Raw genomic sequence first — 24,345 nt, forward strand, 5'->3', positions numbered from 1 at the left:
CAAAAATTTTAAATTTATTTTCAAATTTCTCTTAATGTTCCCACAGTTTGAATTCAATGTATACCACCTGCTCCATGCATTTAATTTGGTCTTTCTTCCCTCCGTTACTGAATTCCCCTTAAGTATGTATTTATGTATCTTTTGCTATTTATAGGATTTTATTTCCTCATTATTGATATAGGATTTAAGTGTTATAAAGACTAGAGATAAAATTTTGTTTAACATTCTATAAAAATGTAGCTTGTGTTCAGGGCCCCTGGGGTCCTCTTCAAACCACATTACCCTATGCCTTTTCTGCACAGGAATTTTGAAGTCTCTATTACCAGGACCTTCTGCCCTTTCCCTATGTCATTGAGGGAATCTGCAGCTTCATAGGCACCTCCAGGCTCCACCAGCTTATTTATTGTATTAGCAATAAATTAGAGAGGGAGGTAGAAATAGAGGGAGAAGGTTGAGAGCTGAACTCAAGCCAACATGGTCATGGAATTCCTAAAATAAAACATTTTACTGTTCTCTCCCTTCTTTTGAAAGGTTTTTCTGTCAATTATAAACAAAAAAAACAACAATAAAAAAAAAGTGGGTTGACTGTTTAAAGCACTAGACAGAGGGCTGCATGGACAAATTTCCTAAAATTATACAGGAGTACCTTGAACACCCTGGTGGAACTTACCGGACAAGTAAGTTTCTGTTTTAGTTATCAGCAAGAAGTTATTTATCTTCAACAAAGCTTAACCAAATGTTGAGGTTTGTTAGCGCAGGAATTTTGTTTTTTGATTACATAAGAGTAAACTTTTGATTTCTTAAGAATAGTAGTCACCAGTGATAATTCAGAGACAAGGCAACACGCTTGCTGGAAAACCCTTTTGTGTCTGTGAGTTTCAAATGTTCAATATTCTCAGAAACTGCTTTTGAATACATTTATTTTATGACTATCTATATAATATAGGTCATAAGTTTTAAGTTTAGAGCTATAAGTTCACAAACAAACCATTTAACCAGCAAATTCAGTGGATCTTATTTGTGGTTAATATTGTCTAGGTAACCCCAAAGAATATTTTCCTTTTATTTCCCTTCTTTTCACCAGCATGTAACTTCATTCTTATGTTAAATATAAATAATTGTTTCTTGGGTTCAACTAGTTCTGCTTTTATGCATGGATACACTGTAGGGACTTCATTTCTCAAAAATAGCCAAATAAAGGGGCGATATAAATTAAACAACTAATTGATGTCAATGAGTAAACAGAAATTGGTTCTTGAATTCTGTTTTTAATTTTTTTAAAAGTCTCTCCTAATGTTTTCTTAAATTTTCAGTGGTAATAAAACAAAAAAAGAGTTGAATCATAGGAGAAACCTCACTTTACACATGAAAATCATTTTTTATGTAACAATGTTAAAAAAGTAACAAAATAATTCAACTCGTATTTAGTTCTATGCACAGTATTAGGTGCTGGGAATAAAATTTAAAAAAATCAAGACATCATTCTTAAAATGAAGGGAATTTAAAAAATATCGTCTGTCCCCAGAAAGACATTTACATTGTGTCTTTCTACTTTTTAAGTGAGAAGCATACTTTTTTCTTTTCCAAAAGAAACTGTCTTTAATACATCATTTTAAAAATAATGATTGAAAGAAAAAGAATGAAAAGGGCTAATACTAAAAAATATATATACATCTTAAACCCAGCAGGAAGGATCTAATTCAGCACCAAAATTCATTAACTACAGTTTATTTAACAATGTAAAGTCAAGAGGTAGAAAACAAATAACACAGAAACACCACTATAATCATAAAAGTAAAATGAAGTGTGATAATTCAACTATGAAATTTTGGAAGCATGTATAGAGTTATTAAATCAAGATGAAAAGCAGGTGTTAATTAGCAAATCTTTAAAGAGAGAAGAGTTTTACAGTAATGATCAAGCCAATGCTATTTAACTTGTAAATAAAATCCTTCAAATGTATTCAAACACGTATGGAAGTATAAAGGTAATAAGAAATGACAAAGCAGTGTAGCCAAAGGCAAATTACTTTGGAAGTGGACATGGATGCACGTATATAAATTAAAAAAATAAAACGAACAAAATGTACATTTCATTTAAAAGTAAATTTTCAGGAGTACCTGGGTGCCTCAGTCTCCCTTTGGCTCAGGTCATGATCTTGGGGTCCTGGGATCAAGCCCAGCATCAGGCTCCCCGCTCTCCTTCTCCCTCCACCCCTCTCCTCATACTATCTCTCTCTCTCAAATAGATGAATAAAATCTTTTAAAAAAAGTAAATTTACAGTACAGAGTGATTATATTGGGTCTTACCCATAAAACTTTTATTTGAGATCATTACTTTTCATATTTCTGTTCTGATTAAAGTCAGGATTATTAAGCATGCTTTTATTTATTTGGGCCTATTTTCTTTTCCCTTTTTCCTTTTTTTTAGCTCATTATTATTATTTTCAGCATATGTCTTAACACCTATTTGTTTTTCAAAAATTTATAAATCTAAAAAAGAATAAGATAACTGTATAATATATTTTTTGTGCTGGAAGGGAGAGGATTCTGGTGTTTCCCATTGAAATATTCTCAGTTACTTAGCACCTAATTCAGATAATGAAGACTCTCTTTAATGTCAAATTTTAGAATTTCAAGTTGATTTAAGAATTAATATGAAAGGCACTGAGGGCTTTTGTAACGTTAGTTAAGCTCCTCGATGAGGTTCTAAGTTGTCAAATGGTTGCCATTAACCTGGTAGTCTCATAATAGAACAGACTAGAACTCAGTGTTGCCATGTTTCAGTTATCAAACCTTTTATAATGGATCAGGGCCTGAAATTAGTTTTGGTGTACAGACCCTCCTAGATTTGGAAGGTCAAACCCTATCATAATGAACTGCTTATTAACACTCAAAACTGTGTTTTTTGTTTATAATAAATGCATGATTAGAAGGCATAATCTCAGTCATTCCTCTAATGAATTAGCAAGTCAGATGTTATCTGAACCCAAGAGCAGAAAGTACATAGAAAATAAAATCAAAAAAGAGAAATCACACATGTACATATGTATAATCACACAAACCTGCAAATTATTCCCACTCATGAATATTAGAATTTTCATTTTGGCTGCTTGTTTTATAGGTTGATTTGGAAATTTAAATAAAGTTTTTTTTTTTTTTTAAGATTTTATTTATTTGACAGAGAGACACAGCGAGAGAGGGAACACAAGCAGTGGGAGGGGGAGAGGGAGAAGCAGGCTTCCCACCAAGCAGGGAGCCCGATGTGGGGCTCGATCCCAGGACCCTGGGATCATGACCTGAGCCAAAGGCAGACGCTTAATGGCTGAGCCACCCAGGCGCCCCAATAAAGTTTTTCTAATAAGGTGAGTGAGATGTCAAAGTTTGAATAAAAAATAAAAAAGAATAATTTTTACAATGATTGATAAAAAAGGACAATGTTCTAAACCTTATGCTCTCTCCAAAATAAAATGAAACAGAGCAGAGAACTTTTGTTCAAAATAAAATATTTATGTCTTTAAAATAGCCATATAATGTGTATTCAATTATAAGAGCTAATATATTTTAGTAAAGGAGTTTGGGACACAATGAAGAGTGAGCTTTTCAGGAGGTTTAACTTTGTGATTATATAACAGAGTTGAAGTCCCAATTCTACCTTTAAAGTTGTATGGCCTGTCACAAATCATTTCACTTCTGTTATACTCAGTATGGGAAAGAATGAAGGGTTTTATGAGGTCTAATATAGCACTCTCGACAAATAAATATTTAGAGAGTGCTTTTGGAGGAAGAGATAGCAAAGGATTACGAGTGAACAAGCAAAGTTGGTAGATATGTATGGTGGACATATGAGATCTCTGGTGTGCTAGAAAATGTTTAACAACCAGCTCTCAGACAAATAGAATTGGTGAATATATATAACCATACATACTTTTTTAAAAAAAATAACTTTTATTAATATAAAGAAAGGTAGACAAACTTTTTCTAAAAAAGAATTAGAAGATATTTTAGACTCTTTGGGGGATCATATCTCTGTCATAACTACTCAATACTTCCATTGTAGCACAAAAACAGGGACAGATAATATGTAAATGAATGAACATGGTTTTCTTCCAGTAAAATTTTATTTATAGAGATGGGTGTCAAGACCAATTTGGCCCATAGACTGTTTGGGAATCCCTGAATGAAGGGATGTGTAGCATGCAAGTTACAAACAGCAAGAAAATTAAAAAATATATATATATATATTAATTGCTGCAAATTCCATAGATTTTTACAGAATACTTCCAGTCGGTTTTTTTTTGCCAAATTTTTGTATCTGCAACTTATAATTGCAAACAAAATGATTCCTAACTGAATATTGCTTGATTTTTTTTATGTTAACAAGATAAAGTAAAGCAATGTAAAAACAATGTTGTATCAGAAAGTCATATTTACAAATGACAGGAGAAACTTCTTAGCTAACTGAATAATAGTTTTTAATTCTAGAAAATATGTATTCTCAATATTTTGGTGTTACTCACAACAGAATGGCTACAGACAAAACCCGTTCTTAAACTTAAGTATAGATGATGAGCAAAGCAATAGATCAAGTCAAGATCTGTAGTGTTGGGCGCCTGGGTGGCTCAGTTGGTTAAGCGACTGCCTTCAGCTCAGGTCATGATCCCAGGGTCCTGGGATCGAGTCCCGCATCGGGCTCCCTGCTCTGCGGGGAGCCTGCTTCTCCTTCTCCCTCTCCCACTCCCCCTGCTTGTGTTCCCTCTCTCGCTGTGTCTCTCTCTGTGAAATAAATAAATAAAATCTTTAAAAAAAAAAAAAGATCTGTAGTGTTTGTCATTTTCTGCAGTGTAACTACTACTAGTGTTGCCAATATCAAGCTATCAATGTGATATCTCTGTAGGCAGAGTTGGGAAAGGATGGACACCCTGCATAGTATTTCTACCATAGAGATATAATATACACAGCTCACCTAAAAAACACACATAATAATAAAAGTAGTAAAATAATTAGGAAATAAAAAGTTGTATTTGTTACCTTTGTTTTTAATATAACTTAATTGTATTATAATTGTAATTTAATTTAATTTAATTTTTAATAATGGCTATGTTTAACAACTAGTTCACAAAGTTACGGAAAATTTAGCAATAGGTTCTCACAAGTAGTATTCCCAAAGACTAGCACATGGGTTAGGAAATAAGCTTGAAAATAATACATCTTGAAAAACAACAACATTTTAATAACTTTCTTTTCATACTGCCAAAAGAATGTTATTAGAGTTATTAATCAAGTCCTTCAACTACCTAGTTTCTCATAAATATGACAATTCTCTTAACCCCTTCTTTCAGACTCTCAAAACCAATATTAAGTTATTTTACTGACTCCTCTCCATAATCACCCATTCTGTCTACATTTTGCATTAGACATAAGTCTTTAAACTACACAATACTGAGTGTGGTAAAAAGATTGCCTTGAATTTTGTCCCTGCTACAGTCCCTTATCTAAACGTAGTGCTCAGTCTTTTTCTGAAAATAAAAACAGACATTACAACAACAAAACAGAGATAGTATTTCTGATTGCTATTCAGCTTTTGTCTTATCAGGCTGAAAATGGCAATTACTCACGGGTGATTGTTTAAGTATACATATAATAAACACCTCATAAATATTAATTGAAATAATTATTTAATTGAAATAACTAATTAAATTATATATTTTGATTGAGGGTTTGAGAAATTCAATATTCTTGCCCATTGAAAGGAACAGAACCAAGGAAGAATAAATTCATAATTCCCAAACCTGGTGTTTTTCAGATAATCCAGAGAGCTTTATAAAAATCCAAAATTCCAGGCACAGATCAACTCAAACAGTTTTCCTCAGATCTACTGAATCAGAAAAATCTGGTAGTGGTGCCAGGAATAAACTACCTAGAGGAGTCGTATGATCAGCTACATTTGATAGAAACTTTATTAGTATGGTTGTATATAAGTAAAGTAATTTATGGAAAGTGGAGGGAAGGAAAAGAGTGGATGGATGACTAAGTGGATGACATCAGTCTGGATGGCATGCTCTTAGAGAGGAAAGTGTATGTGTGTGTGTGTGCACGCCATTTCTACCTATAGATAAAGTTGATACACACACATGCTTTTATTGTTGTTGTTTTAGTCAGAATCCAATACAGTGATATTATAGAGTAAATGCAGCCAGAAAAAAAAAAGCCTTGTCTAAACCTTACACTCATATAGAGATTACAAGAGAATGTTATTCCCAAGAACATAGCCAATCCTACCATATAAAGAAAAGCAATGTTTTTCTCTCAGTCAAGGGGCAGAGGGTTCTATAATGGGCTATTTGTTTTACTAATTTCTTTTTTTTTTTTTTTAGAGTTTTTATTTATTTATTTGAGAGAGTGAGCATGAGCAAGAGAGTAGAAGCAGAAGGAGTAGCAGAGGGAGAGAGAGAAGCAGGCTCCCCGCTGAGCAGGGAGCCCTATGCAGCTTGATTCCAGGGTCCTGGGATCATGACCAGAGCGGAAGGCAGCCGCTTAACTGACTGAGCCACCCAGATGCCCCAGTTTTACTAATTTCTTCTGATTTCCTAGTCTGAATGGAGAAAGAGCTGACTGCACTAGGTGTAATGTTGGAAAATGCTGGGATGGGGATGGGCTCTCATGGACTGGTGTGCAGTGAGGGAAATCACCCTGCATCATGAGAGGACTCTGGGCTCCTTAGTCTTTGAACATTAATCATCTGTCCTTTGGAGGGCACATCCGTCTGCTTTGTGCCTAACTGTGCCTGTGGCAAAAGGTATTTTTGAACTAGTTGTCCATGGGATTAATGGGAGGAATAGGACAACATATAAGCATTTACATCTTAAACTGGTGGACAGACCGTGTAGACGATGGAGTTGGAGGTTAAAGCCCATCCCCAACTGTCTCTCTACAGTGGCTTGCTGAAGTTATTTTGAAATAATTCAGAATAAACCCAAAGCAAGATTATCAGTAAGGGTGTTTCTCTTGTAATATTTAGTATATAATCTTTTCAACTTGGGGAAACATACCTTTATTCTAGGAAAGTTACAAAAATCTTTGCTGGGGATATACATTTTCATGAAATAAAAATCCTTATTTATTTAAAAATCATTATTTAAAGAACCTTGAATGTGACATGCACTCACAATGTCACTTTTTGCTGAGGTTTCAACCATTCTCAGGTAACACAGGTAACAAGTGTACATTACCTTACTCCAAGGAGGCAGCAGATTAGACAGAAATCACTCTGAGGAACACATTAGGGCTATTCTTTATAAAGGCATCACCTGTTATCCCGAATGAATTTTCCAATTAATAGACATCATTCAGTTTGGAAAAGTAATGGATACTTTTCAAGCATCACAAAGAGTAAAGAAATATTTTAGGAAGAATAGTGGTAGGCCTGGGGAAGCACTTCTTAACTGTTAACTTATAACCATATGCTTATTATTGTAGCTTGTGCGATACAGGTTAGTGGCTAGGCTTATACTTCTGATCTATGTCTTGATTTATTTTTCCCCATACTTAGTCTGAGTTAAAAATAAGCACTGCCTCATTTCTAGGTTTAGGCATCCCATTAATCTCAATGCTGACTCTAATTCAGCAAATAAAACTTAAGTTAACAAGAAAATCTAAACAATGAACTGGAGGTTGAAAAGATTATAAAGTGAATTTCTGTTGCCTATTGAGGAAAGGTGCAAAAAACAGAAATGGCCCTAAATTAATAGTAAAATTGTATACATCTAGGGAAATTTCCCATATCTATACAAATCTTACAAGCCTACAGTACTGTCTGTGTTAGAGAATCATCAATTATCATCAAAATTATATAATTTTAAGAGAAGAAAATAACCAACACTCTTTTTTTTAAAGATTTATTTATTTATTTATTTGAGAGAGAGAATGAGAGAGAGAGAACAGGAGAGGGGGGAGGGTCAGAGGGAGAAGCAGACTCCCCGCCGAGCAGGGAGCCCGATGGGGACTTGATCCTGGGACTTCAGGATCATGACCTGAGCCAAAGGCAGTTGCTTAACCAACTGAGCCACCCAGGCGCCCGAAAATAACCAACACTCTTAACATCACTGCTAAACAAGGTTCCCCTACCCCTGCCAACCTGAGATGTCACAGTTTTGTTTTTTTTTTTAAGATTTCTGAAAACAGAATTATGTTGAACTTCTTACCAGGTAAGGAAATCTTGACAATTAGGAAAATTTATGCAATTATTTTAAAAGTATTTAAATGTGATTTTTACAGAAGTGTTTATTTTTATTCTACTTTTCATATAAATTATATTTACTAAAACACTTACTTTGCAAAATATGAATCAGCAAGTATGGAAATATTTATTTGCCTAAAATTGTATCTTTTAAAAAAGTAGGACCTTTGCTTATTTCAACTTTTTAGAATAAATTGATAAATTTTACACTAAATATTTATAATTATTAATATTTTAAAAGATTTATTAATTTATTTGTTTATTTATTTATTTATTTATTTTAGAGTGAGAGAGCATGAGCAGGAGGGGCAGACGGAGAGGGAAAAAGAATCTCAAGCAGACCACATGCTGAGCGTGATGCCAGATGTGGGCCTGGATCTTAGGACCCTGAGGTCACCATCTGAGTTGAAACCAAGAGTCGGATGCTTAACCAACTATGCCACCCAGGCACCCCACTAAATGTTTATTATTAACAATATATATTTTTCTTAAATAATTTATAGATATGAAGTCATTAGTTTTATGTATTTATAAAATATAAATTTTTTGTAGTCATAAGTGCCAAAAAAATCCATGTATCAACAGAGATAACCAAGTTGCTTAACAGATATCAAAACTAAAATAAATAGTCACTATATTTCTTAAAGAAATGACCATTCCTGTGTTAATTATGCTTTATATATATGATTTATTGAATATAAGATACTTGGCATGAAAATTCTTATTTTGGTGTTTTAAAACATTAAAATTTATGTATCATAAAATAAAAATATCTGTATTATAAATAAACATTGGCAACAAAACATTTATCTCAATGAAAGTGATAATAGGAAAATGGGAAATAATGTATAATTGAAATCTATGAATGGCAGAATCAGCTTATGGTTGATTATACACATATATATATGCATATATATCTAGTAATATATACTTAATGACTAAAAATGATCAAAACACAAGTATTTTTGAGTTCACCTACCTTAAGAACATCTCCTTGTGCTAAATGAAATGTTCTGGCTGAAATATTGATTCCCTTTCCTGCTTGAACCTGAATACTATAAATGCATTCATGGTTGTTTTCATAGTTGAGTGGATAATTTGGAGAAAGCAAAATTCCTTCATTATTTGTTGCAGATGCACCACATTCAGCTGCAGGTAAAACAGAATATTGAAGCACAGTTTAATAGAAAGCATTATCATTTTCAAGTAACGTAATGTATGGAAGTGTTAATGCATTTTATTTTAATTAGAACCTAACAGGAAAATGATGTACAAAATGGCTGTGTGTTGTAAATGATTCATTCCCTCTCAAATAATATATGGGAAGAAGGAACCACAGTCCATGGACAGGACATTTGTACACAAGTAGAAATATACAATAGTTTTAGTATTTCCCTCCTTCCCCCCCCGGGATAAAAGGATAGCATGGAAAAGGATGAGAGCAAAAGATTTTCAGGACGTATTCTAAGTTTGTAGATTTCTGGTTAATTGATTACCTTTAAATATACAATTTATTTCTTTTAAAATATATTAAAAAAAAGGTAGAGTGATCAATTTTTAGAATGATTCTTATTTGATCTTTTTATTTTTACCTTTTTTTGAATTTGACTCCTTTTCCTCCCAAGAGTTAACATTCCTCTGACCCAAAAACTTCAGGAACAAAAAGGGAAATAAATACTACATTGCCTTTGAAAACTGATATAACGGGTAAAATCCATTAACCAATAATTGTAACAAACTGGGCACTTTTGGAAAATGGATCACCTTTCCCATTTAAAAAAATAAAATAAATTAAGGCATTCTTATAATCAGTAAATGGTACTGCTAACTCTCCTGGATTAACTTTGTAAAATTTGAGGACATGTCTAACTACTTAAATTGGGAATTTCTCAATTTTTTTCAAATTTAATTTTAATTTATTACTTTAAAAAGCTTGTAGCAATATTACAAAATCAAACAAATCCTTATAAGTTCCCAAACATAATACTTTTGTCTCAGAAATTCAATGAACTCAGTTTTCTATCAGATCTAATAACTTGCTTCATTTTACCATGCCATAGGCCAGGGAGAGTTATATTTTTCAAAGGCTTAACTTATCAAAAAAATAAAGCAAGTCATTATGTTCCAGAAAAAAGATTTTTAAAATAATAATTCATGAGAATAATCATAGGAAATATATAACAAAGTAAAATATAATGAATTGCTTTAACTTTTAAATACAATGTTTAATGCTTAAACATTAACAAAAATAAGGCAAAAGAAGAAAGCCTAATGAGAAAATGAAAATGATCAAAATGAAGCATTCAGTATCATAACAACATAGAGTGAAATAATAATAAAAACCAACGATGTGTTGCTAACAATCAAACAGTCACATGAAGAACTGCCACACAACGGAGCTCCTCCAAGTTCCTTTTAAAGTAAAAGTAAAAAAAAAAAAAAAAACTCCCAATATTGATTTAAGTTGTTTTCATTTTTATGTAAGCATGTTCAAACATAAAATAAGTTCTTGTGCTTATAGCTGTACACAATTATAATACCAAAACATGTTAAAAATATAGGAATAAAGCTACACAAACAGTAAAATTTAAAATAGCAACATGTATCTAATGTGGCGTAAGATTTCATTCTCGGGAAAGCAAATTGCCCTTGGCAATGTGGATAAGGAGCCAACTCCTGGCATACAGGCTTTTGGAGTTTGCTATGCCTTTAAATACACTATGCTGTATAATGATTCAATTCTTCCTCATCTTATCCCTCCCTAAAGGGCTGAGAAACTTTCATCTGCATGGTACAGTATGATGCCACGTGTCCTTCACTTAGTGCAAAAGACTAATTTACATTTTAAATCTGTCTCATTTCCTTCTCACTAGCTTATTAGAATCTAGGTATACTTCCGGGGAATAAAGACAAATGTGTCAGACCACCAGGATGATGCAGAATACACATGTATTTTTATCAGTGAGATTATTTATTAGAGAATACACACAGTTTTAACTGTTACAGAATCATGAGTTCTGAGAATACATCCTTGGATGTCAGCTTGGAAAACACCGATACACTGATTAGGCACTCAGGCTTTAAAATGCAGAGATTTAGTTTTCAGAATTAAGTTCTATATTCTATCTATATGGATTTGGCAAGTTATTTATTCTCTCTAAGCCTCAATATTGTCATTATTTCCATGAAAATAATAATACCCTCCTCAGAAGGATGTTTTGTTTGTATGTGTGAGTTGATAATATATGTAGAAAATATATGTAGAGCATTTAGCACAGTGCTGGAATACAATAAGAGCTCAAAAATTAAAGCTATCACTATGAATATTTAAGTGTTAATGCTAATGGTAGCATTATGTGCCATATACAGAAAAAGAGTTTTAGGATATTTACATTGTCCCCAGTGTGACTATCCAGGTGTAGAAAGACATTTATGTATGTAAAAAAGCCAGAGGACTCTTCAAAATTTTGGAGAATCACTTATAATACTAAAATTATTTTAACAACTTGTATAAACTGAACAAAACAAACAAACAAAAAAACCTGTCCCCCTCCAAAAGACAAAGCAGTAAGTTACTTCATTACCCTTGAAAATATACTAGTAATTTATTGTTAAGTTCTCAACATTTGAATGGATGGTAAGTGCCTTCTGCCATAAATACTGTTGGGCCTATATTGTATAATTTAATGGAGATTGGCTTTTATATGAAAAATAACCTGCTTCTGTTATATTTTAGTATTTCAGTTGGTTTAAACGGCTGTAAATGATTTTCTGGTTGGTGGAATAAAATCAGGACTTAAACCAGAATAGAAAAATTAAGGAAGAAAATTTGGATTAAGTTAGTACTTTTGCATTGAATCATGACCATTGCATTTGCTCAGAGCAAAATGAAAGCACACTGCCCCTTGTTGAAAATGTACTGAGCATTTCAAGAGACCGATAAAACATTAAATCAAGCATGGGGTGCATCTTAGCATGGAGCCTTGTGTGACTACATGGCCTCCATACCCATGAAGCCAATTCTGCATTTTTTTCCTCACAACAACTCTGCAAGGTAACACTTACTTTCTCTAACTTTATAGATGAAGACTCCAGAGTGAGCTTTCTTGCTAAAATCAGTGTGTATCAGAGCTGGGATTTACATCTGCCATTGCCCATGGGATTAAAATTATAAATATATAATTTCTCTTTCAGATCAAAATACTTCTTTAGTATGACAGGAGGCATTATTAATAATTATCCCACACAAGGGTGCAGATTGAGACTATCCTAGATAAACTGGTATGCAAGGTCACTTTTTTCTCTATTCTTTAACAGTTGCATACACTATTCCATTAAAAACTAAGAGGATTCTTTTATGTGGACTTGTGTGTGTCCTGGAGGTAGGAACATATTCACCCCACTTATAAATTATTAGAAATAATTGTTAATGTTCAGAATGATGTGTCATTCCAAGGGAAGATCTTGAAATGTAAAAAATGAGAATCAGTTCAGAATCTTCCACTTTTATATACAGGAAAGTGAACAAATCAATTTTTTCAATAAGAGTCTTAATAAACTAAAGAATAAAGAGGAATGAGTTAAGGAGGAACTGATTTCACCACAGTACTAAATTCCAGGAGCTAGGTGATTAATAAAAAAATTATTTTTACATGTAATCTCATCTTTGATTTTATCTTTGAATTACAAATATACCCCAAGCTAGCTTACGAGTACCCAATGTCAGATGAACATTTGCCCTGTACAAGCTCTCTTCCTATACTCCAGCTACAGCTCTCTTGCTTGCCAACTGGAATCAAGGGAGATCTAATGTTGAAATTAACAACAAACATTGCACAGTTTGACCATATGCTCATGTCCAGCAATGAACCTGTTTCTAGCTCTGTTGTGTAATAAGCTGACACGATGGTATTTTCCAAATGCAGGTCTGATCTTATACTATGTGCCTCAAGTATACTCACCATCAGCACGTCTAAGTCCACAGAATGTCATGTTAAGACCATGTATACTGTGAATCCAGTCTTCCTTTCTAGCTGTTGCCCACCTTTCTTTCCCAGGGACCTCGCAATTCAGCTCTCCTAAACTACTGGCCCTTTGCCCTGGTGTCATACTCAGCCTTTATTAATGCTGCTGCTTTCTCCACATGTAAGCACCACCTCGAGTTCCAGGGGATGTGATTTCAGGGCCCAAACAAAGAAGCAAATGACTTGCTATGGAATTATACTGTTATGGTTCTTCCCAGCATCACGTGGGTGTGATGGCATACGAAATACATGAAATAATGTCACACTGAAGAATCAGGGATAATTCTCACAAATAACAGTCATGGCTATAATGTTCATGAATGTCCAGAAAAAATACCGTAACTACATTTTCATTGTAGAGGGCATGAATATCACAGCAAGTTTTCACAAAACAGACTAAGAATGAGAAGATATAGAAGTACTGGCAAGCTATGATTGAACATTCTTCGGATATGTTAAAATCACCTGAGGAAAATAACTAGCAGCAGAACAGCTAGTTCTAAGAGAGAAGAAAGATGGTTAGTTGATTCTGGCAAGTTAAGTTTATATAAAGAAACATCAACTACACGGGAAAGAGCAGTTTGAGTAAAGGAAGTCCTAAAAATCCAAGTGAGTCGAAAACCTGTCACCATTGCCTGGCCATAGTCACATTTATGAAGAGTATGTACCTGTCACTGAACAAACACAAATCTGAGACTCACTACATCAGGGCAATGCCAGGGTTTCCAGGCAGGTGCTGTAACAAATTGCACACACAATGTAACAATATAGGAGAAACATTGATCTTAACAAAAATAAAGCTATGGGGTCATTTTAAAATAAACAATATTTTTGCTTAACCGCATACCTTGATAGAGAATGCATACTAAGATATTAAAGTGGCTAGAGGCAGATAATAGTATGCTCTGATTTGGGAAAAACACAAATTGATTCAATTAACAGATATTTATTAAATCCTTAGTATGTTACCAGGCGTGAGGTACAGTGTTGAAACTCTCATCGAACTCATTTTATGACAGAAAAGACAGACGTTTACTATATAATAATTCAAATAAGTATATAATATGTGAAAACACATAATGGGGAGCCCTGATTTGTTCTGAATAAAGTCAAGGCTTCTCTGAAGGACTGAAATTAGTAAATTAAAGGCGACAAGAGAAGGCAGGTTGGCAGAAAGAATATTTCAAACAGAAGAAACATTTCTGAAAATATCATGGGGGTGAGGGGTTGTGACAGGTTCCGGGAACTGGTATGGGAGAGGTTTTATTTGTACAAGTTTGAGCTGGAGGGAGGTCCCTCAGGATTAGAGTTTCTTTTGTTGTTTATCTGTTAAAAAATGTTTTTCTTAGATGTGTATGAAAGGGGATGTCAATAGATGTGAACTGCTTGTTGCTCTTGTCATGGGGGAATAGCTTTGTTTTTAAGCCTTAGAAAGTCAGTTGAAGAAGATGAAGAATAGAGGAGTAGATTGAATGAGACTTGTTCGTAAAATATTTGAGATTTGGGGTCAGAAAACTATTGCTTCATGGTTCAAGGGTTGCAATGCTTTCTTGAAGTATGGTAAACACACTTTTTTCTACTGTAACATAAGCCCAGTGCCTTGTTTCCTTCATGGTTTGGTCTAGAATAAATTTTATGTTCTTGATAACTGATGTTGTTAGTTTCTAAAGCCTAAGTTTGTTAATATGACTTCCTGCAAAATAATCAATGTCAAAATATTAATAGGTGGTAATGTTTCCTCTCTCTAATTTGAACTGGGAGGTCATCTTTAAATCATAGGAATTCATGATATAAAAAATATTATATAATTTAGCAGCGTATTCGGGAAATATTTTTGGAAAGTAGGCCTTTAATACTTCTTACCAAATATAAATATTTTCTGTGCCATCTCCAACCCAAATACTATCTGTTATGACACCGTTATTTTGTGAAAAACAAATCCTAGTCATATAAATATTTTTATTTAAACATACAGATTAAGAAATCTATGCAAGTTACTCATATGAAACTGTTTGCTGAGCTGAAAATGATATGTTGATAAATGTAGCCTTCCTTGGGTTGGAGTAGAAGAGATATGTGTACTGGAATCTGTTGGTAAGAGTACTGCTACAGTGAGGAATTCACTAGAGCAGGGATATCCATTGAATTTCAGTTTTTTCTTCCTTACTGAAAAACAGGCCAGCCCATGCATCATTAATCTCCATTACTAGGGTAAGAAAATCTGGTAGCATCTATTGTGTGCGTACAGCAACGTATTTTCAGATAAACTGGTAAAATGCTTTTTAGTAATTTGGCTGGGAAATTTGACAAACGTCTATGATCAGTGAAGTTTGCAGTTATTTTTAAGAATTCTTTGCAATTGAATCTCTTAGGCTATTTTGATAGCACCACGGGTTATTTTAAAATTGTTTTGTGAAAGCAGTTAAAATAAACTTCACTCAGATAATTCGAAAAACTTTGAAAAATTTCAAACCTAAACATATGGTACGCTAAGTCAAATAGGTTGTTGCATTAAGAAGAAATATTATTGTTCATATGCTTAATTATTAACAGAGGAAAAATAATGGTGATGATTGTGTTCATATAGAAGGGTACGGGGGGGGTGGCATTCAAACTGTCAAATCCAAATCAACCACTTATGTCATGTATTTAAATCTACTTTTTTTTTTTTTTTAGTTTGTAATCAGTTATTGAGCCCATTATGTCCCAAATCTAATTTCTACTTTATTTCATCAAATTAAGAAGCCACTGATTTTAAAAAGGCACCATTATTTTGTGTCTCTAAGAAAACAAAATGTTGCCAATAATCTATGATAGCCATTGATTGTGACATACCTACTAATTTCAGAGATGTTAATTTTTTTGAAAGGTGAATCTAAGAAATTGTGAAATGTGATGGAATGTGTTAATAAGACTGAATACATTCAGGAACACTTCTCTTAATATGCCTTTATGACTTGACAGTATAAATAACACATGAGTTCTATAGAATTTTTTTTGTCAATTTTTTTTTCTCAAATAAATGCTTAAATAAAGCTTAGATTCTCATAAAGTGGTGGAGATTAGGGGGAAGAGAAGTGTATTAATCTTCTTATGCTACTGCTAAAAATATAAGAATCCATTAGTATTACATGTATGAAGTCTGGGTTTCCTTTCCTTCATTGTTCTTAGACAACAGTGACACTTTACTGGATTTCGTTTTTTCTTTTTGCCAGTCTCTTCAAATATAATGCATTTATACATTATTATTATTATATTATTATATGATAATTATATAATAATATTATTATACAGTACAAACTACTGCTTGTTAAAGTTATTTAAAAATCAAGAGTTTCTAAAAACAGATTTCCACTGGAAGAAATTAAGTTAGAATTTGTTATTTTTCTTCTTAAAATTTCATTTTAATGCATTGTCTATATTCATTTTTACCATGAAAAATCTTGGCAATCATCATTGCCATGCAGAATTATTATTTTATGAATTAAAGTCACAATTAAAGAGCATAAGTTCAAAACTTCATTTTTATTTATTTTTTTTTTTATTTTTTTTTTTTTTTATTTTTTTTTTTTAAAGATTTTATTTATTTATTTGACAGAGAGACACAGCGAGAGAGGGAACACAAGCAGGGGGAGTGGGAGAGGGAGAAGCAGGCTTCCCGCCGAGCGGAGAGCCCGATGCGGGGCTCGATCCCGGAACGCTGGGATCATGACCTGTGCCGAAGGCAGGCGCTTAACGACTGAGCCACCCAGGCGCCCCTCATTTTTATTTTTTAAGGATTTTATTTATTTACTTATTTAAGAGAGAGAGTGCATGCATGAGTGGGGGGTGGAGCAGGGGGAGAAGATGAAGCAGACCCCCCACTGAGCAGGGAGCCCCACACGGGACTCGATCCCAGGACCCTGAGATCATGACCTGAGCTGAAGGCAGACGCTTAATCAACTGAGCCACCCAGGCGCCCCAAAACTTATTTTTATTAAATATACAATTTTCTGCCAAAAAGTATGGAGGATTTCCTATAACCTGACATTGCCTTTCATGCTTCCTTTACTTCTATAAGCAGTATTCAAGGTCTACTGTGCTCAGTTTATGTGCTCATTAAAGATAACACTAACGATAATATCTATGGGTATACGAGATGCTGCATTAGGTCTTGGGGATAAGGTTCTTCTCCTCATGGGATACGTGGTCAGAAGAGAGACAGACATGAAAACAGGCACAGCACTAACGTATAATCTTATGTATACTTAGGAGAATCGAATGTATATTTAGGAGAACAACCAGTAGTTCACGTGCTTTTCTAAGAAACTCAGACCTCAGACTTTATCATGTAGGCACTAGAGATCCACCAGAGAGTTTTAAGAAAAGAAAAGAAAAAGATGATCAGGTTCGATAAACCCATTAGGGCAGCTCTATGGGGAATGGATTACAGCCCTGGGTTCCTAGAGGCAGAAAAACCTAGAGAATGTAATTGTAGAATGTCAAACAGGAGATGGTAAGGGCTTGAACTAAGGTGATGGAGGAAGAAATCGAAAGTAAAGGTTCTAGAACTTGGAACCCATTTGGGAGTGGAGAATAAAAGAAAGCGAAAGGTAGAGAAGATAGGAGGAAGAGTGGCTTTGAGTATGTTGAAGAGCTGTATTTTGTACCTGGTGAATTTTCTATGCCTGTGGGATATCATGTGGAAAAGTCAGCTAAGCAGCTAGACATGCTTGTATTTACGGGATTGCTAGTGTAAGCCACAGACAAAAGGCTGCATCCAGGGATCATGAATGAATTGAGAAGAAAAGCAAACTAACACCAGAATCCACTGGAGCCTCAGAGGCAAAAGGACTTTCAAGGAAGGTGCTTTCATGAAGGAGTAGGGAGGTTATAGATTCAAGGAGATTGTCAACAGTGTTAAATGTCAGAGGGAGTTCAATTAAGATGAATACTAAGAGTTCACTGCTTTGGCAATTAAGAGGCTGGGAAGAAAGGGAGTAAGACAAAGTCTTTAATGATAGTGGTGGTAAAGACAAGTAAAGAGATATAAGGACAGCCAGGGGTGACACAGGCTTGAAGGCAGAGTTCTTTGTGGTTGTTTGTGGTTTTTGCTGTTGTTATTTTGGTTTGGTTTCGTTGTGAATTTTAAACGATTTGAAGATGTTTTTATTATAATAGTATGGAGATAGAGGTTCAGAGGGATTTTCAAAAGCTGTCCCAATTCTGAAGACCTAATAGTCTAGTATCCTAAAATAGACTAATAAAGAAGTCAACTTGGGAAAATCTGTATGATTTTTATTGTGATAAGTGAAGATGCAGATTTAAATTCCATGTGCACTATGATTATGGAACAACATATACATAAGAAAAAATGCTACAAGGATATAGCAATAAATTCTTTAGTAGTTTTCAGATAAATGAACCTAATATTTAAAAATGCACTGAAAAAATGTGATCATTATGCTTAAAATAGATTATTTTGTTTTCATTATTTTTTGAAGATTTCATGGTGGGCTGAGATTGTTACTGGCTTATAATGATAAGACTTTTAAGCATATATTTTACTCTTGGCTACCTCATTTAATTCAACTGATAAAATAATAGATACAAAAATTATTGGTGTTGTATCAAAAATGTTTGTATAAAAATACTCCTACCCCACTGAAATATATTTCACACATTGTTATGATACAAGAGAAAATAATCCTTTAGGTAATAGTAATGTTTTTACATTTCCTGGTAAGTTATTTCAGTGAAGGGGACCAAAATTGTAGTAGTAAAGTATTCTGAGAGTAAGACAACAACTAATAATATTTCTGATATCCCAAGATTCTAATATACTTTTCTAGACCCTGTGAAAGCCCAATAAATACTGTTAACTCAATAACAAGGCAGAAGGAATACTAGAATAAGAGAAACAGGTTATTTTTGGAATAAAATTATAATAATAGTGTTTGCAGAAAACAAGAACAAAATATTATTCTTTCATCTAATAGAATTTAACTACCCTGTATTTTATATGCAAAGCTCTATATATGAAGGGGATATACACAATAACAATGGTTAATAGCATTTAAGTGCTTCCTATACTAAGTACCTTATTTATACTTTTCAGTGAAGTGAGCCTGTGTTTCTAAAGAGAACTTTGAAGACAGGAGTGACTGAATAAAGCTACCCAAGATCACAAAATTGGTAAAGATTCAAACTCAGATCTGTTTGTCTCCAGACCCCAAACTCTCAACTACTAGTTGATATTTCCACTGAGAGATGAAGAAGATACAAACTACAAAAATCAAGGCAGGAACTGCATAAATTACTATGCTACAAAGTAGGGGGTATAAAAGAACTGATAGTATTTATAGCTTTAAAGGAGAGAAAAATCCCTCCTTATGGAAAAGTCAGACAATGCCTCATCAACAAGGTAGTATTTTGGTTGCACTTTCAAGGGTGGATAGAATTCTGATGGGCTGAGAGGGGGAAGGGAGGATTTAGGGAAAAAAAGATAACTTCACTGAAGAATATTATTAATTTTCCTGAAGGTGAGGGAAGAAGAGAGGAAAGGTAGGAGTAACTTTTAATTTTTCTTAGCCCAATAGGTATGTATGTATAAATATAAATCTCCAGCTTCAAAATAGCCTTGGGAATTTGCTCTCTGCAATGTGTTGATTAAATAATTTTAAATTTAATCTTAAACCATAGGTATCAGAGGTGTTCAAAACATGTTTCCTATTTGGAGGTTAAAATGCAGTATCTTTCATCTGAAATAGTCTCAGATTAAGTATAAGCTTAATAAAGTTATCTACTGAAACAGAAACAAGGGGAGTTGGAAAGGGGAACAGATAATGTCTTCTTTGTACATTTTCCTCTATTACTTTTTTGTGAGCACTGTCTAACATTTTTTAATGGAAGGTTAAGAAAACAAATAAGGCACACGTGGTTTCTTAAATATGAGGGTGATTTCTATGATATTGAAAGCTCCCTAATACGTAATTAAATGAACCAAACATTACAGGAAATAAAATTTTTAAAGTATATAAAATAGCACACTTACAGAGGGGAGTGTATAATATAATGAATGTGTTAGGACTATGTTAGCTAAATTAAGTATGGTTAAAAAATATAGTTACTTTATGAGAAATAAAATCTCCGTTAAACAAATGTAGTTATTTAAGCAGGATTATTGATTCACATTTCATTGTATACATAAAATAAACATTATTTTAGTATTTGACAAGTCCAGAAATCCTTAAGGACTGTTTCCAAGGCTCATCTCCACAAATATAATCATAATTAAGCTTGGCATTTTTGTAATGAATTTCTGGCATGATCTGTTGATCCTGCCCTAAGGTCTAAGTTAAGGCCTTTGTGAGCAGAGGGAGAGTCTTGTTTCTCACACTTAAACACTGTAAAGGAACCTCAGCAAAAAGTAAAGGAATGTTTTGGTCTCTTAGAACCTCTTATCCTTTGGGTAACATATATAATCTCGAATCTCTGATATTTCCCTAGTTCCCATTATCAAGTTTGAACTGCCAGTGGGCAGGATGAGACATTCTTAGCTCTTTGAAATCCAAGTTGCTGCTGATTTCTCCATTTCTTCCCTTCTTGCTGGTAATAATGAATAATTTTATAATATGATCTGATTAACCAATAAATAGGTAGCCTAAGGTTATTTTGACTAGTGACTTTCCAGTTCTGTGGAAGTCATAAAACATTACCTCCCAAGTCTCTCAAAAAACCCACAGAAACTAATGAGGAAAGTCCCTGGGATTGACTGCCACCTCCCCAGCAGAGCATCATCTGATTCTCATCTTGTAGCTACACTCTGGGGGCTGATGAAAATGGACTTCAGGGCATGAGAGGCTATTGGGCCTGCAATGGTGGACTTTTCTTTAACCAATGCATGAAATGTCAGGATTTCAAATTCAGGGAGAAGCCTCATGCTTTCCTCCTCAAACTGTATTAAAATGCATCTTGCTAAGTCCTCAATAGTTATATTCATATCCTATAAAGCAAGATATATTCAATTCCTGGAAAATGTAGCATTTTAGATGAGTTTTTAAGATATCAATGATTTACTATGGATTGAAACATTTTTGCAAATTGAACATATCAAGAGAAACAAAATGTAATATACCAACAATTTAATAATTCCTAAATAACTTTTCAAAATAAGAAATTTCAGCTCAACTTCTAAGGTTTCATGGAGATAGAATGACTGATGAATGCCACTCTCAATCCAGATAATTCTTGACTTTACCTGTGCTAATCAAGAGCTAGAGTCCCAATCCTAGACTATATATATGACAGCAGGTACATCTTCTGGATGTTTAATAACTTTCTGAGCATAGGAAGCATGGGGAGTATTTACATTCTATGGAATGTACCAAATTAATCCAAGGAAATGAATCATCCTGGGTTTTGCCACTTTAATTTACTAATCAGTTATTGTCTTCTTTATATTAGTGGCAAAAAGAGACAAAAATATCTTCAGAAAAGAGTAGTCTAATTTTGAACGGGCACTTAGGATTACACACCCCCCCCCCACACACACATCCAGAAATTTAAAAATAATTCAAAGAATCAAACTTAGCAAAATAGCTAAGTATTGGCATTGCCAGCTTATGTTTTGTTTCAAGGCATGATCGTTAACAGACTATTGGTTTTGGAAATGGCTTTTCCATTCAAACTAGATATGAATCATTGGTACTAGCATGGTATTTGTTGCTGAAAACAACACATGTTGAGTCATTTCATACTCCCATTACAGATTCTAGATAATGAAATAAAATTCAAATGTGTCTTCTTGTGTCTATTGGACAATAAGATTGCAGGCAGAATAATTTGTCAATATAAAACATAAGAAATTCACATTTCCCTTAGGTGACAGAACCCTAACCATCTAAAATATAGCACCTTGAATTAAAATGTTACATTTTAAACATCTGATAGATGGATAGAAATTCTAGTATGTAACAGGCACTCTGGGAGTAGAGAAGAGTGAGATAAACGGATAGATGAAAAGATAAATTGCTATGCAATGTGCTAAGTGCTATAAAACAAATATAAACAAGTTTTGTGGGAGTACTGTGAATGGAATAACCAATTTTGCCTGTAAAAGTTGAAGACAGCCCACAGAGAAAATGAAACACACAATCTGCTAAAACACTGTACAGTGCTTTTGCTTTTCTAAGAAACATCTCATCTCATTATGTTCCTCATGTTCTTCAGAGGCATTATCAATCAGCTGTAACAGATATATAAACACATTAATTTTTATTTACGTGATCTAATGCCTGCATGAATATGAATAAGAAACGATCCCACTTCCCTGGTCTTTACTACACCAGTTTCTTAGGAACCATGGATGGGTTGGAGATTCCTTGGAGATCTTTCACCCTATATAGTAACTGTACATTCTCTGTCTTCTATATTAATGGGATGTAACTAATAAATCATAAAAATTTAGGGCATAGGTTGCAGTGTAGAGAAATATGCCAGGAGATTATAAATCCTAGGACCAATTGGAGAATGGCGACTTGCCCCTCATGTTTCCTCCATAGCAACACTACAAACTTGCTATCGGTAGGGGATCAGTGTCCATTGGGAAAAGATTATAAAAGAGGGGCAAACATATTACAATCCTGCAGTGTATAATTTTAGACAGTACCAATTATAAACATATCAAAATTTTTAATCTGTAAAGTCCATGTGTTCTAAAACTGATTGCATGAAAATGGTCTCTAAAACACGTGGTTTGAGTGTTCTTCTTGCATATTGTTACTGAAGATGCCTTTTTCTTCTTCTTCTATCAATGTTTGTTATGCTCTGTTTTTCTTTCCTTGCTCCTATTTTCTTCACTACTGTTATTACTACAATAGAGGTTTTTTATTTCATTTTGTTAGTTTGCTTGCTTACTTACATTTTTTATGGAAAAAGTACTTTATAAAGCAAAAATTAAAAGAAGAAAATCTTGTAGCAGGTCATGTGTGTGGAGTTTCATTTTATATAAGCTTGAGTTACACAAATTTGAAAATCTTAATAATTCAGATCTTAACAAATCCTTACTTTATGGAACTTTAATTTATGTAAATAATTCAATTAAAAAAATAAAGAGTCCCATAATTTCAAAGCTGTGGACCAAATAGGTGGTAAACCATGTTTATTTTGATGTCACATGGCCTTCCCCTTTGTTCTAACTGGAAACACCTGCTTTCCTTTGGTACACTATACTTTGCATGAGAAATACTATGGCATGATTACAATGCATTCCTTCATTCATCTTACAAATATTTATTGTCTACTAGTAGGTACCAGTAGACACTATTATTTTGCACTAGAGATTCAGCCACACACACACACAAAAGAGAGAGAGAGAGAAAGAGATGAAAATCCTTATTTTCATGAAGCATCTATTCCTGTGATAGGAGACAGAAAACAAACAAGTATAAATAAATAAATTAAATAATAGACAAGATGGTCATAAGTGCTAAGAAGAAAAAAGCAAATTAAAAAAGAGCGGGGCTAGGAGGGGGATTCACTGAGGGTATTCTCTGAGAAATTACATTTGAGCAGAGAACTGCAGGAGGTAAAGGAACAAGTATGTCATGATACAAGGAAAAACATTGTGGGTAGAGCGAATAGCAAATCCAGCTGGGGATTAAAGCAAAAGAGAACCCCTATTATTCTAGATTTATGAATTTTAAGAATTCTTTCCCTTCTTCTTTTAATTAATTACTATAGGAAATACATGCATGATTTAAGAGAATTTGAATTGTGATGTCTTCGGGAACATAACCCTTGCATAAAATGGGATGATTTCATATAACTTCTGTTTTTTTTTTTTATTTCTCCAAATTTTTATTTAAATTCCAGGTAGTTAACATATGGTGTAATATTAGTTTCAGGAGTAGAATTTAGTGATTCATCACTTACATACAATATCCAGTGCTCATCACATCCAGTGTCCTCCTCAATACCCATCACCCATTTAACCCATCCCCCAGCCCATCTCCCCTCCAGTAACCCTCAGTGTGTTCTCTAAAGAGTCTGTTTCCTGGTCTCTGTCTCTCTTTTTCCCCCCACCTATGTTCATCTGTTTTGT

The 24,345-nt window shown here is 33.7% G+C and overlaps 1 protein-coding gene across 3 annotated transcripts in view; it reads right to left on the minus strand.

Moving 5' to 3' along the window:
* The window catches only part of CSMD3 (CUB and Sushi multiple domains 3), a 1,204,765-nt gene that overhangs the window by 315,378 nt on the left and 865,042 nt on the right, over positions 1 to 24,345 (minus strand). For all 3 annotated transcript variants that reach the window (XM_044914284.1, XM_021688378.1, XM_021688377.1), the window contains one exon: positions 9,218 to 9,387. In XM_044914284.1, the coding sequence (XP_044770219.1) occupies positions 9,218 to 9,387 (170 nt within the window). The remainder of the gene's footprint in view (positions 1 to 9,217; positions 9,388 to 24,345) is intronic.

Source organism: Neomonachus schauinslandi, chromosome 4, assembly GCF_002201575.2.
Source record: "Neomonachus schauinslandi chromosome 4, ASM220157v2, whole genome shotgun sequence".
Lineage (NCBI taxonomy): Eukaryota > Metazoa > Chordata > Mammalia > Carnivora > Phocidae > Neomonachus > Neomonachus schauinslandi.